We start from the raw sequence: 13,748 nt of genomic DNA, 5'->3' as shown, positions 1-13,748 counted from the left end.
TCCTAAACAGAGCCTCTAAAAGCTGAGACAAATGCAAAGCTTTTATTATGCTTCTCTCAGCCTAACACTCCTGTTTGAAATAACATTTAAAACTAAAACAACCAAATAAAACCAGCAGCAAATATGTCATAGAAATACTACGTGATGTAGGTACCTTTTGCTCTCATGTTCCTTGTAGGGCACCCTAGCCTTTTTCTTACTGCTATCGCAGCTGCTGTCATACACGATGGACTTCATGGAGAAATGTTAGTTGTTCACTTTGATTTCCATGTTCTTGGCCTTCAGGGCTGCCATGAGAGCTCTTCCAGAAAATCTGATGTGCCACTATAGACCATCTAGTCAACACAATAATGAGGGAACACAAGATTGTCACTATATGTTAGTAGGTAGACAAAGCCATTCTTATCAAATGTCCTGTGAGAAGCAATTCCAAGCATAACGGAATCAGGCATGTTGCCACTTTTTCAATGACTGTAGCCATAACCCAATTTTTAGATTAGTGCCATATATATCCACTGACAAGAGAACATCTCCTATTTGAAATGTGCAATATAAGTTAGTAATGCAATCAGAAACTATGTCCCAAAATTCTGATTCCCTTACCAAGGTATTTTTGCTGCTTCTGACACTATCTATAATACTTAAAGGTTTTGTAAAAATATCGTCTTATAGTAGATGTTCTCTTACTGGTATATATAATATCAACTTGGAAATTTTATTATGGTTACAGTCATTGAAAAAGTGGTAACATGCCTGATTCTGTTACCCTTGAAATTGCCCTGAGTGCAGATGGCCATCTAAGATTCATAGAACTGAACATGGACAAATTCAGGCTTTTCTAGGACACTTGGATGCCTGATTGCTTGTGACACCATCAGATTGTTCTTTTGTTCCTTGTTGTACTCTTAAAAATATGCATGTAGTCCTGTTAGTACCTTGAAAATGGAAAGTGAGTTATCCAGTAAAGAACTCCCACTGCCCCTATCTCTTTCAATCACCTGAAGTTTGATGATTAAAAATTTTTGTTTCTTTCTGTTTTCACTATACAACAGCATATTGAAAGACTACCTGGAAACCTCATCTGTTTATGCCCTGGGTACTGATACAGATAGGTTCCTGAAGTCCATAGCTTGAAGTGCTTTTTGTCCATTACCATTTCCCAGCTCTACCTCTCAGAATCAGAAGTTACATCCTTGTGGGGTTTTGATTTTGATTCTTCTTCTTCTTCTTCTTTTTGGTGGAACAGTTTTTGGATCGTCTGTGTTGTTCTTCTATGCTGTGGACATTTTCAGTTATTCTTTGATCCTCTCCTCTCACATTATTATGCTTGCAAGTTTTACCATCCATTTGTAGGCATTGGTGTGACACCCCTAGAACTTGCACCATAAGCAATTCTTCTTGAATTAAATGTTACCATAGAGCTGTCTGATCTGCTGGTATGCCAGAGCCTTTGGCCAGTCACATCGTAACACTTTTTGGCCAGCAGGTCAAATATGTCCCTAAGGGTTCTTTTGCATTGGGTATTTCTAAGTGCCTTTCTTGGAGCCTGGCAAGCAGTCACTGATACCTGCCTTTCAAGAACTTCTTGTTTCTCCCTAAGTCCATTTTCCTTTTGTTGCAGATGGGCTGAGCTAACATAATAGAAATAAATCTTGGAGGAAGGCCTCAGTTGGAGCAGGTGGAACATTTCTGCTGGTCTTGTGGCAGCAAGCGTGACTTGTCTTAGCTAAGCAGGGTTCACCCAGGTTGCATATAAATGGGAGACTTGCTATGTGAGCACTGTAAGATATTCCCCTTAGGGGATGGAGCCACTCTGGGAAGAACAGAAGATTCCAAGTTCCCTCTCTGGCATCTCCAAGATAGGGCTGAGAGAGATTCCTGCCTGCAACCTTGGAAAAACCACTGCCAGTCTGTGAAGACAATACTGAGCTAGATGGACCTATGGTCTGACTCAGTATATGGCAGCTTCCTATGTTCCTATTCCTGCCTAACTTCACCAGTGAACCTCTGTCCCTTCATTGTCACTTATTTGCTATAGTTCAAAGCCATGCTGTAGTGGCACAGCTGAAAAAAACTGATTTCTTTGCTTTCTAGACTTGATGTACTGTATATCATTTAGCTTCCATGTTTAAGTAGGGTAAACTTAAGAGTATGATGCACCAGCCTGGAGGAGGCAATGATAGTCAGTATTTTGCATAAAACTAGTTTTGGACTTCTTAGGTCATAACTAGGCTGGAAACAGAGGTAACAATCCATCTAGCATTAATGAGCTCACTAGCCGACCCCGCACAGAGCATCTGTGCGCTCTTTGGGGCCGGCGGTTACCTCCCCCCCCCTTCTTCCCCAGTCTCTGCTTCTGGGCCCAGCCACCTCTCCTCCCCACTGCCACTTCTGGCTCCTCCCACTTTCTTTCCCCCCTCCTGGGCCTTGCCTCCGCAGCCGGGCCGGGCTTGCCACCTCTGGCCTCTATGGCCGGGCCACGGCGGCGGCGGCAACCAATCCTCCTGGGTGCGCCTCAGCCAATCAGGCGTGTCCGCCACCCAGCCAGTCAGCTGGGCTCTGGGACGCACGTTCCAAGACACACCCAGGAGAATTAATATAGTAGATAGGCGACATCTGTACCAGCACTCTTTGATCTTTTAATATTGTAAATGATCTATTCTTTTGGTTGATTTCCTGTTCTCCCTACTTATTGCCCTCCAGTGGTTTGGGGCTCTGGAGCGCTCCACTGTCTGTGCACTAGGAGACAGGTTCTTTGAAGAAAGACTTGGCCAGATGCAGCATGCTATGATGCTTGCCTGCACATAGATACTTCAGCTTGTCATTTGATGCAGTAACTTTGGTCTTTGCCTGAAAATAGGTCTACTTGCAAGGAACACAAGAGGAAAGCACCTTTTTAATGACATCATGACTGCTACAACAAAACCTGGAAATGGTGATATTGGGGATGATTGCATCAGCTGTTCCTGGTATATGCTGGGACTTAGATAAAGAAAAACAAAATGATGCAGATGTTTGTAGATCTGGATAGGGATCTCACAACAGCCATAAACAATGGGGTCTGTGCCTGCGCAGACCAATTTCGGGTAAAATTTGTTAGTTCCTCGAGATGCCCCCAACCATGTGCCCTGCTGTATTACCGGGGGTTAAGCGTCCTTCTTTCAGTTTCTTTCTGACCGCCTTAGCGATCACATCTTCGGATTACTAAAGCTCCTCAGAAATAAGCAATTAAATTTAAAAAACCCGTTTCGACGGCTGGAAAACAGAACGGAACAACTATTCTACATGACGTCGAATCCGAGGTGGAGACTGGGTTAGACCATACATCAGTGACATACATCGTTAAGTTGATGGAGTCTGGAGAGAGCACTCCATCAACCACTGTGTTCAAAGGCTTCCTTAGTCACGAACTGGATGTCAAGGTGGAGGAGGAAGAATCGGACCAGCATCTTTCGGCACCGAGGACAGCTTTGGTGTCGTATACAAGCCCATATAAGACCACCCCAGTGTTGGGGTTACTACCGCATAGGGGTTGGGGGGAATACTTCCATAACCCTATCACCAGAAGAGTATTCTTTATTTAAACAATGGCAAATGCAAAGATCACACTTAACACAGACCGCAACACAAGTAATGCCGAACAAGCAAGATTACCGGGACACATCAGTACAGACAGTTACGCTACAAGATCCAAAATAAGAACAGTTTCCATTCAAACAAACTTTTCTCCCCTACCGGTAGTGGCTACACAGACTACACTGATGCCACAGGGTACAGCTACTCAAACAATCCAATCAAGAGACAATGAAAGGAGGAACAATAGGAATCTGCCTGCATCTTCAGCAGACAGTGCCGCGGACACACGTGGGGCTTTGAGCCACGAAACTGATGAGCAACTGGACTCTTTGGATGAAGTAGAAAGTTATGTTTCAGACTCCTCAGTAGAAGAGTCCAGAATGTATCAACAACTCCGTCTGTGTCACCAACAGAGTAGATTAAATCCTATCACCAACAGATAGAGGAGATGGCTGAGGTACTTGGCTTGGACCTTAAACAAAAAACGATGGATCTGGATCGTTTGTACCCGGTATACAATTTCATGAAAAGGACAACTGGACTACAGCCAGTATACTTACTGATGCTACCTGTCATTACCAAAGCTGCAAAGTCAGCTTGGGAAGTTGTCCAGACATCTATGCCAACATCGAAATGACTGGAAACACTGTATAGAATACAGGAAGAGGACAATGAGTATCTTATGAAACATCCTGTACTTAACTTGCTGGTAATAGATTCCGCATCAACTTCCAGAGGGGGAAGGCACTACACAACTCCAGCAGATGAGGAGGGACGAAAACTGGATATTCTTGGAAGGAGGACCTACTTAACAGCATGCCTTACTATTAAGATTGCCAATTACATGGCTTGTTTATCAAAGTATACATACTCCTTGTGGGAGAGTTTGTTTGAAGAGCGTGCTAATCTCACTCCTGCTGAGTTTCAAAAGAGATTTGAGAACACCTTTGTCAAGATGGCGATAGCAACACGCTAGCAATTAAGTAATGCAGAGCATCTAGCAGAATTGGAATCCCGCACCCTAACATCTGCAGTAATGCTAAAGAGGCACGCATGGTTGTGTGCAACCACTCTACAATAGGATATGCGGGATGGTAGAGAGACACTCCACTTTGATGGCATGGGGTTGTTTTCTGATGAAACAGATACCGCAATGAAACAATGGAAAAAATCAAAGAACATGGCAAAGTCATTCACAATCCAAAGGTATACTAATACAAGATATCAACCTTACCAAAGAAGACAAAACACATTTTGATAGAATGAACGAAAAGACTATAGACAGTCATATCAAAGATACAAATGAAAACCGTATGCTGCTAGAAATAGAATTAACCAGCAGAACTGTAACAAGGCCACACAGCAGGCCAAGCAACACCTTTGATTGTAGTCAGAGCCCATCTGCACTTATGAAAGCCAACAACACAATGATACCTACCATCTGTACAGGAACAACATCACCTTGATGCTTGCCAGGGTCAACATCAGACTGGCAAGTCATGCTCCAGCATGGCACCACATAACATCAGACCAGTGGGTGTTGTGGATAATCACAACGGAGTATGCAATAGAGTTCGTGACTCTGCCAGAGTTTATGGGGATAAAATATACTCCCAAGACAACAACCCTGAAGGAAGAAGTCAAAGAATTGTTGGAGAAACAGGTGATTAAGCCAGTGTAATGGGCTCACAGTTAAGCGGGTTTTTACTCCAAGTACTTTCAGATCCCGAAGTGGGATGGGGGCATATTCCCAATAATGGTTGAACCTGTATGTCGAGGTACAGAAGTTTTGCATGATAACGCTGCAAGCAATCCTTCCACTTCTACACGAAGAAAGGTGGATTGCGACGTTGGATTTGAAGGACGCATACTTCCAAATCTGCATACAGGATAACCACAGGAAGTACCTGTGCTTCACAGTGGGCACGGAAATTTACCAATACAGTGTGCTATCCTTCAGCCTAGCGACGGCCCCAAGGATGTTCACGAACTGTATGGCAGCAATCATAGCTTTCATTTGAATGCAGGACCTCTTCATCTTTCCATTTCTAGACGACTGGCTCCTCACTGTAAGAACAAGGGCACAGTTAACCTCCCATGTGAAGGTGGTGACATCACTGTTACACAACTTGGGAATACAGATCAATTGGGAAAAGTCACATCTACACCTGCCAAGCAACTCCAGTACATTGATGCGGTACTAGACATGGAAGAACAGAGGGCGTATTTACCAGAAAACTGGTACAAATGCATTCGAGAAATAGTGAAAGCACTCCAAACGATACCACTACAGAAATCAAGGGCAATCCATATGGCTTATGGGCTTGATGGCTTCATGCACATCTGCAGTACGCTATGCAAAACTGAGACTGAGGAAGCTTCAAACGTGGTACTTGTCGGAATTTTGCCCCAGTGTTGATCCACAGAACAAGCTCCTGCCTATACCAAAAAAGGTGTTGGCCTCTCTACACTGGAGGGCCAACAGCACAAATCTTCAGAGAGGAATTCCATTCAAATCTCTAGTGCCCACGCTGACGGTGATGACAGATGCATGCTGGGCTGGGAGCTCATCTGTCAGAACTAAGCGTGCAGGGCCTTTGGACTGCTCGAGAGCAGCAGTTGCATATAAACTTCCTGGCTGCCTTCAAGGCTCTGCAGTCTTTTCGAAACACCATCACGAACCACGTAATCCCGATACAAATGGGCAATACCACTGCAATAGCATACATACTGTAAATAACCAAGGGGGCACCATATCAAAGCCACTGTGTCAACTCGGTCTACAAATGTAGAACTGGTGAATCGCACGAAAGATTCATATGATTGCCATCCCCATAAAGGGAGAGGACAACACATTAGCGGATGCATTGAGCAGGAGTCATATGCTCCAACAACATGAATGGGAAATGAATCCCTTACTCCTGGAAGAGCTGTTTTCATGTTGTGGGACATCAACAGTGGACCTATTTGCAACCGACCAGAACAAGAAATGCAGGCAGTACTGCTCCAGAATGGGACTAGGAAGCCGCTCCAAGGGTGATCCATTCAAGTTTCAGTGGACTCAGAGTACATTTTATTTGTATCTGCCATATCCCTTGCTGAACAAGGTGGTAGCCAAGGTACTGCAGGACAAGACCAGAGGAATTTTAATAACCCCTGGGGGCCAAGACAGCCATGGTTCCTGCAGCTACTCAGACTGTCTGGCTGGAACCACAGGTGACTACCACAGCAACCAGACCAGATAAGTCAAGAGAAAGGTCAGCTGCTGCACCCAAACCTAGCCACACTAAATCTTATAGCATGGAGGATAGGTTACTGAGGAAAATCTTACTGAATAACAAAAAGAGTCCCACCAGGACTAATTTTTTGGCCAAATGGAAGAGGTTTTGCAGCTATGCAGAGTCAAAGCACTTTATGCCCAAGGAAGCAACACTAAGAGGGGCGTTGCTATACCTCACATCCTTGAAAACACAGGGAGTTGCAAATGTCTCCATTAAGGTGCATATGGCAGCAATTTCGGCACGTCACAGTGGATGGGGTGGGGAAAACAGGGTTCTCCCACCCTAGGTGCAAGGAATTCATGAAAGGCATAAATAATATGTACCCATCAGTACGGCAGCCCATGGACAAATGGAGTCTGTCACTTGTGATTTCCATGTTACCGGAAAAACCTTTGGAGCCAATGGCAACTGCTGCTATGAAATTAGTGGCATTGAAGGCAGTATTCCTGGTGGCAAAAACAAGTGCAAAACGCATAAGCGAGCTTCCAGCACTTCGTATAGAAGAGCCATATACAAAATTTTATCCAGATAAGGTAGTGATGCGCTTGGATCCAGACTTCAGACCAAAATAGTCTCGGACTTTCATTTGAACCATGATATACTGTAATTCTGCCAACCTTTTTCAGGAATCCATCCTCACCTTTGGAGCACGCAATGCATTCTCTGGATGTGCGTAGGGTGGTGCTGTTCTATTTTAAAAGAACACAGAGGATTAGGAAAACAAGACATCTATTTGTCTGTGTGAGCAGCCAGCCGCCATCACATTTGGACCTAGGTCTGCCGCTTTTCGTCGGAATAGTTCTTCAGGGTTGTTTTTCTTGTGAGTTCATTTATTTTATAAAAAAAAGGAAAGGAAAAAAAGGATGGATATTAAGTTTTTTGACCCCTTTCTGGCTGACGGACTACGTTTGGTGATAAATTGGACTGGCTTCCCCTCAAAACACTATGGTGGAGACCCAAATGTGTGTTCCGTCTTCTCCAAACGGATCTACTTCAGAACACCATGGAGCCTCTGATTTTGAGTCAGATCCAGAGGATGCAGACAGCTTAGTGGATCCTCCTACAGATGTGCCACCATCCACCTATGTCTCTCCAAATGAGTAAATGAAGGCCTATCATAAGCATGTGTGGGCCAAGGCAGAAGCACTGGGTTTGGACTTAAAATCAGAATTGTCAACAATAGATGACCCAGTGTATAATTTCATGATCAGATCTCAAACCACTCAACCTCTGGCCTTGCCTGTTCTACCTGTAATAACCAGAGTGGCGAAATGTGCCTGGGGAGTGCTCCATACAGCTACACCCATGTCTAAGAGGCTGGAAAGCCTGTATTGTATACAGGAGAAGGACAACACTTACCTTTTGGAACACCTGGCTCCTAACTCCCTTGTGATCGATTGCGCCAACTCTTCTAAAATGAGAAGACGACACACCACACCATCTGACAAATAGGGGAGACAATTGGATTTATTAGGAAGAAAAGTTTACTCCACCTCATGCTTATAGATAAAAACAGTGAATTACATGGCATGCACGGCCAAGTACAACCATGGCCTGTGGGAATCCCTACAGGGGGATTTGGACACCTTGTCCCCTGAGGAATTTTAAAAGAAGTTCCAGTGAACCTTAGAGAAATCGGCTGACTTAACCAGACAGCAGTTGAGTATCGTAAAACATCTCGCAGAGTCGGAGTCTCAACTGCTGCTGTTGCTTTACAAAGACATGTGTGGCTAAGGTCTACAAACCTTCAAAGCAACATCAAAGAGAAGATTGAAGGTTTGGCGTTTGACAGAAACAGCCTTTTTAGTGAGACAACTGATGCCACCATGAAGCAGCTTAAAAAATCAAAGTTTACAGCGAAAACATTTACCTCTGCTGCATCTACATCCACATACACTCCTAGATACTATTCCTATTATGGCAAACAGAGGCCTCCTTTTAGGCAACAAGATCGCTGAGAGTACAAGAAGCAATTCAATCCTTACCACAAGTGCTTTTACCAGAGTAAGGCCAAAACCACTCAGTCCCAAAGTAACAAGCAACCAGAATCACAAAAGCATCTTTGAGGTTTGGGACCACCCACCAACACTGGACTTCTGCCCAATCCCATCTGCAGGGGCTTTAACTTGGCAAGCGAGTTCCACCAGCAGTCTTTCAATCCCAGCGCTTCCACACAGATCCATCAAGCTGACATGCCATGCCCTTGCATGGCATCACATAACATCAGACCGCTGGGTCCTGCAGATCATTTCCTCAGGATATGCCATAGAATTCAAAATGATCCCTCACTTTATGGGAATGAAGTTCACTTCGCCGTCCCTGTCCTTACAGGAAGAGGTGAAGGAGCTGTTGGAGAAGGGTGCAGTCACTCCGGTACTGTGGGTGCACAGGCGGGAGGGGTTTTACTTCTGTTACTTTCAGATCCCAAAGCGGGATGGGGGCACCTGCCCCATCGTGGACCTGTACTATTTAAAGAAACTGGTCCATGTCAGGAAATTTTATATGATGGCGTTGCAGGAGATCTTACCACTTCTCCACCGAGAGAAGTGGCTTGCAACGCTGGGTTTGAAAGACGCCTACTTTCATATTAGCATAAGGGTGCAACACAGGAAGTACCTACATTTTACTGTAGGCCACCAAGTATACCAATACAATGTCTTACCCTTCGGACTTTCCACCGTCTCAAGGGTATTTACCAAATGTATGGCAGTGGTGATTTCCCATCTAAGGACAAGAGGTGTTGCAATTTACCTATACTTGGATGACTGGCTCCTGATGTCCAGGGACTGAGAAGAGTCACTTTCTCAGATCCAGTATGTTTTTACTCTCCTCCAAGACTTGGCGATCCAAGTCAATTGGAAAAAGTCCCACCTGGAGCCAGAGCTCATGATCAACTATACAGAACAGTGTTGAACACAGTAACCTGAAGGACATACTTACCAGAAGAAAGGTACAAATGCATCAGGGATCTGGTGCAAGTGTTCCAACAGCATCCTACACAGCCAGCTCAGCTGATACAGTGACTGCTCAGCGTTATGGTATCCTGCAATTCAGTGATACATTACGCACGGCTGAAAATGCGGAAGCTACGGCTGTGGTTTCTGTCCGTTTTCCATCCCAACCGAGACAATCAACAGAAATGTCTAGAGCTACCACCACAAATTCTACAGTCACTATTGTGGTGGTCAGACAACCGGAATCTCCTAGAGGAGATCTCCTTCCAGACAGCGTCTCTGTCAACCTGGCTGACGACAGATGCATCACTGCTAGGGTGGGGCACCCATTGTGAGAACCATCAGATACAAGGCAAGTGGACTCTACACCAAGCCAAATTGCATATCGATTTCCTGGAGTTACTAGCTGTCTTCCAGGCACTACAAGCCTTCCTGCCACTGATACATGGCAAAGTCATCCAAGTATAATTGGACAATACAACGGCCCAGGCATACATCAGTCGTCAAGGGGGGACTATATCTTGAAACGTGTGTGCCCACAGTGTACAACTATGGCACTGGTGCATCCAGCATCAAGTGTTCCCAATGGCCATCCATATCAAGGGTCTGGAGAATGTCCTAGTGGATGATCTCAGCCTCATGTTTGCGCAACACCAACAACACGAATGGGAGCTCAAGACAGAATACATTGTTCCCCTCTTCGACCACTGGATAGACCCATCCATAGACTATGTGTCTTCGATAAACATGAAGTGTGCCCCTTCTGCTCAAGGGCGGGATACGACCAACAGTCACTAGGGGATGCTTTCCAGCTGGATTGGTCTCAAGAAACACCTTACATGTTTCCTCTGCAACCCCTAATAAGGCGAGTGGTGGCTCGTCTCCTGGCCGCTCCAATGTCTTGCATCCTGGTGACCCTATGGTGGCCCAGGCAGCCATGGTTTCCACAGCTACTCAGACTGTTGGAGAATCATTATCATCATCTGCTGCAAGTGCTAGATCTCCTGTCCCAGGACGACGGACATGTCCTCCACCTGGATGTGCTCACACTCTATCTGACCGCATGGCAAATCAGGTTCTGAAGCATATCTTGTTTAACCAGAGGAAGGCCTCTACTAGGTGTAATTACGTGGGAAAATGGCTCAGATTCAAGACCTATTCCAGGACACATGGATTTCTACCAACACATGCAACTGTCCGAGATGTTCTCCTCTACCTAACTACATTGAAGATGCAAGGTTTGGCTAATGTGTCCCTGAAAGTCCACTTGGCCGCACTCTCAGCAAAGCACCCCGGATGTGATGGCAAGACTCTTCTCTGACCTGGAAAGTAAGGCTTTCCTAAAGGGACTTACAAACGTGTATCCTCCTATTCATGCTCCAGTAGAACCTGGGGCATCTCATTGGTGCTCTCTTCATTAACTCAAGCTCCATTTGAACCGATGGCTACTACATCCATCAGACTTGTGACCTTAAAGATAGCATTCTTACTCGCCATTACCACCACAAGGCATGTAAGTGAGCTAATGGCCTTAAGGATAGATTCTCCTTATACAACAATTTATCCGGACAAGGTACTTGATGCATTTGGACCCCAACGTTCTGCTAAAGATAGTGTCTGCCTTCCACCTGAATCAGGACATCGAGCTTCCAACGATCTTCAGGGATCCCTCCACCCCTCTAGAATGTACTATGCACTCTCTGGATGTGTGTAGAGCACTAGTATTCTACCTAGCTCAAACAAAGGACTTTAGACCCTCTAAGCGTTTGTTCATAGCCTACAAAGGCTCTGCCAGGGGCTCCTGCATATCCAGAAAACAACTATTGAGCTGGCTGATCGAGCTCATCTTGCTCACCTACAAGTTGCAAAACAAGAATCCATCAGAGGCAATCAAGGCCCACTCCACACGGGCCTATGCTTAATTGGCTGCACACCTTTCAGGGGTTGCTTTCACAGACATCTGCAAGGCAGCTACATGGTCCACAGAGTTGCCCTTTATAAAGCATTATGCCATAGATGTGCACTCTGCTGCTGAGGAGAGCTTCAAGAGAAGCGTTCTGAAATGGGTGTTGCAATAATCACTACTGCATCCTTCTCCAGGGAGAGCTTGCTAAACACCCATACTTATGGATCTCGACAGATCTTGATCCAGATAAACAGGTTGCTCACCTGTAACTTATGGTCTGAAAGAGATCTGTCGACATCCATAAGACCCTCCCGGACCACCCCTCTGCAGTAGTGCTCTGTTATGCGTGTACTTGTGTGCATGCCCTCCTTTCTCTATTGATGCTGATGAACTCACCTGCTTATCCGGATGATCGTCCTTCACGGTGGTTGTCCAAGAACTGAGGAACATGGCGCCCAGCCCACCTTTAAATAGCACTCTGTAGGCATGGGGGTGGGGCTTGGACACCTCGACAAGCTGCGGCCTTGCTAGTGCATGGTTCCTGCAATAGGCGTAGAATCCAGTACTTATGGATGTTGATGGATCTCTTCCAGATCATAAATTACAGGTGAGCAACCTGTTTTTCTGTAGATGTAATCACTGGGTAATGTGCATAAAATATAGCCAGTAGAAAAAGCATGTGAATTATAACATTATGATTATTTGAACTTTTAAAATTGTTAGAATCTGAAGATGAATATTTCGATGCCCCAAGCAGTCCTGTGGAAGATCGGATATTTTTTGAAGCACCTTTGGCTTCCTTGAGAAGAGCTGGCAACTTCCAGAAAACGACAGTGAGAAGAGAATCTTTGAAGAATATGACTGATTTTGAGCTAAGATTTGAAATATCTGAGGTATTTGTTCTTGTTCCAAAGAAACCTTATCTGCATTTCTTTTTATGACTGATATATTTTACTTCATTTATCATCTGTGACAGATCTACTCATATTTTAAACTTCCTTTCCTTTGCATATTGAATTTGTTTTGTTACCATCACTGCTTTTAAACAACAATTTAACTCTTTCTCTGCTGGTGGACATTTATTCTTTGGCTGCACACCCAAAGTGTGTGTTTGGATGTCAGTCACTGTCTCCAGCAAGAGAGCTGGAAATAATAAGAGCAAGTATCCCATGATCAGCTAACTATATAATTAATACTGGCATCTAATCTTGCTGCTTGTAGCTAATGAATATTGTTTGTTTAGTTCATTTATCGGTAGTATGTGTATTGCTTCTTTGACATTAGTAGACCTATAGCAATTGATCTATATCAGTAGACCTAAAATAATAGACTTCTACATAAGATCATGTCCCCAAGTAGTACTGTTCCACACTTAGTTTTAACTTCACTGTTTGGGATTATTTCTATTAAAAACTTAACTATTATTCCATTTATATAGTAATTGGCTTTCACTTTTATGTAAATTGATTAAAGTGTGCCGTCAAGTCGATTTTGACTCCTGGTGCCCACAGCGCCTTGTGGTTTTCTTTGGTAGAATACAGGAGGGGTTTACCATAGCCTCCTCCCATGCAGCATGACGCCTTTTAGCATCTTCCTATATTGCTGCTGCCCGATATAGTATCAGTGGGGATTCGAACCAGCAAGCTTTTTCCCTGCTGCACCATTAGGCTCATAAAATATTAACACTGAACTCATTAATTTATTTGGATGTAAAGTCTTTCAGGACCATTTGTGTGTAGTATACTACTATGAAGAATGAAACTAAATGCAGATATTATTCCTCATAATGTAATACAGTTGCTTAAATACAGATCTGATTCCTCACTAGATACAATTGTGAAAACTCATTTTGACTTCTCTAGGAAGAAGATGGGACATAAAGTGTGGCCTAGGGCCATGAGCCAGAGAGGATACTGTAGGCATGTACAAAATCTTGCAGAATTTTGAAAAAGCCTTTCTTACCATATTGAAAAATGCTTTTGTAGCATGGTTTTAAGCAGCTGCCCAACCTCTGCTTGTTTGTTGATTTGG

The 13,748-nt window shown here is 44.3% G+C and overlaps 1 protein-coding gene and 1 pseudogene across 5 annotated transcripts in view; one reads left to right on the top strand and one right to left on the bottom strand.

Annotated features, from left to right (window-relative positions):
• The window catches only part of VPS13A (vacuolar protein sorting 13 homolog A), a 354,074-nt gene that overhangs the window by 150,922 nt on the left and 189,404 nt on the right, over nucleotides 1-13,748 (top strand). For all 5 annotated transcript variants that reach the window (XM_053292130.1, XM_053292129.1, XM_053292133.1 and 2 more), the window contains exon 25: nucleotides 12,441-12,610. In XM_053292130.1, the coding sequence (XP_053148105.1) occupies nucleotides 12,441-12,610 (170 nt within the window). The remainder of the gene's footprint in view (nucleotides 1-12,440; nucleotides 12,611-13,748) is intronic.
• LOC128344831 (stAR-related lipid transfer protein 7, mitochondrial-like) lies at nucleotides 247-3,340 on the bottom strand (annotated as a pseudogene).

The sequence above is a fragment of the Hemicordylus capensis genome, chromosome 2 (assembly GCF_027244095.1).
Source record: "Hemicordylus capensis ecotype Gifberg chromosome 2, rHemCap1.1.pri, whole genome shotgun sequence".
Lineage (NCBI taxonomy): Eukaryota > Metazoa > Chordata > Lepidosauria > Squamata > Cordylidae > Hemicordylus > Hemicordylus capensis.
This window is presented reverse-complemented; position numbering and strand designations above follow the sequence as displayed.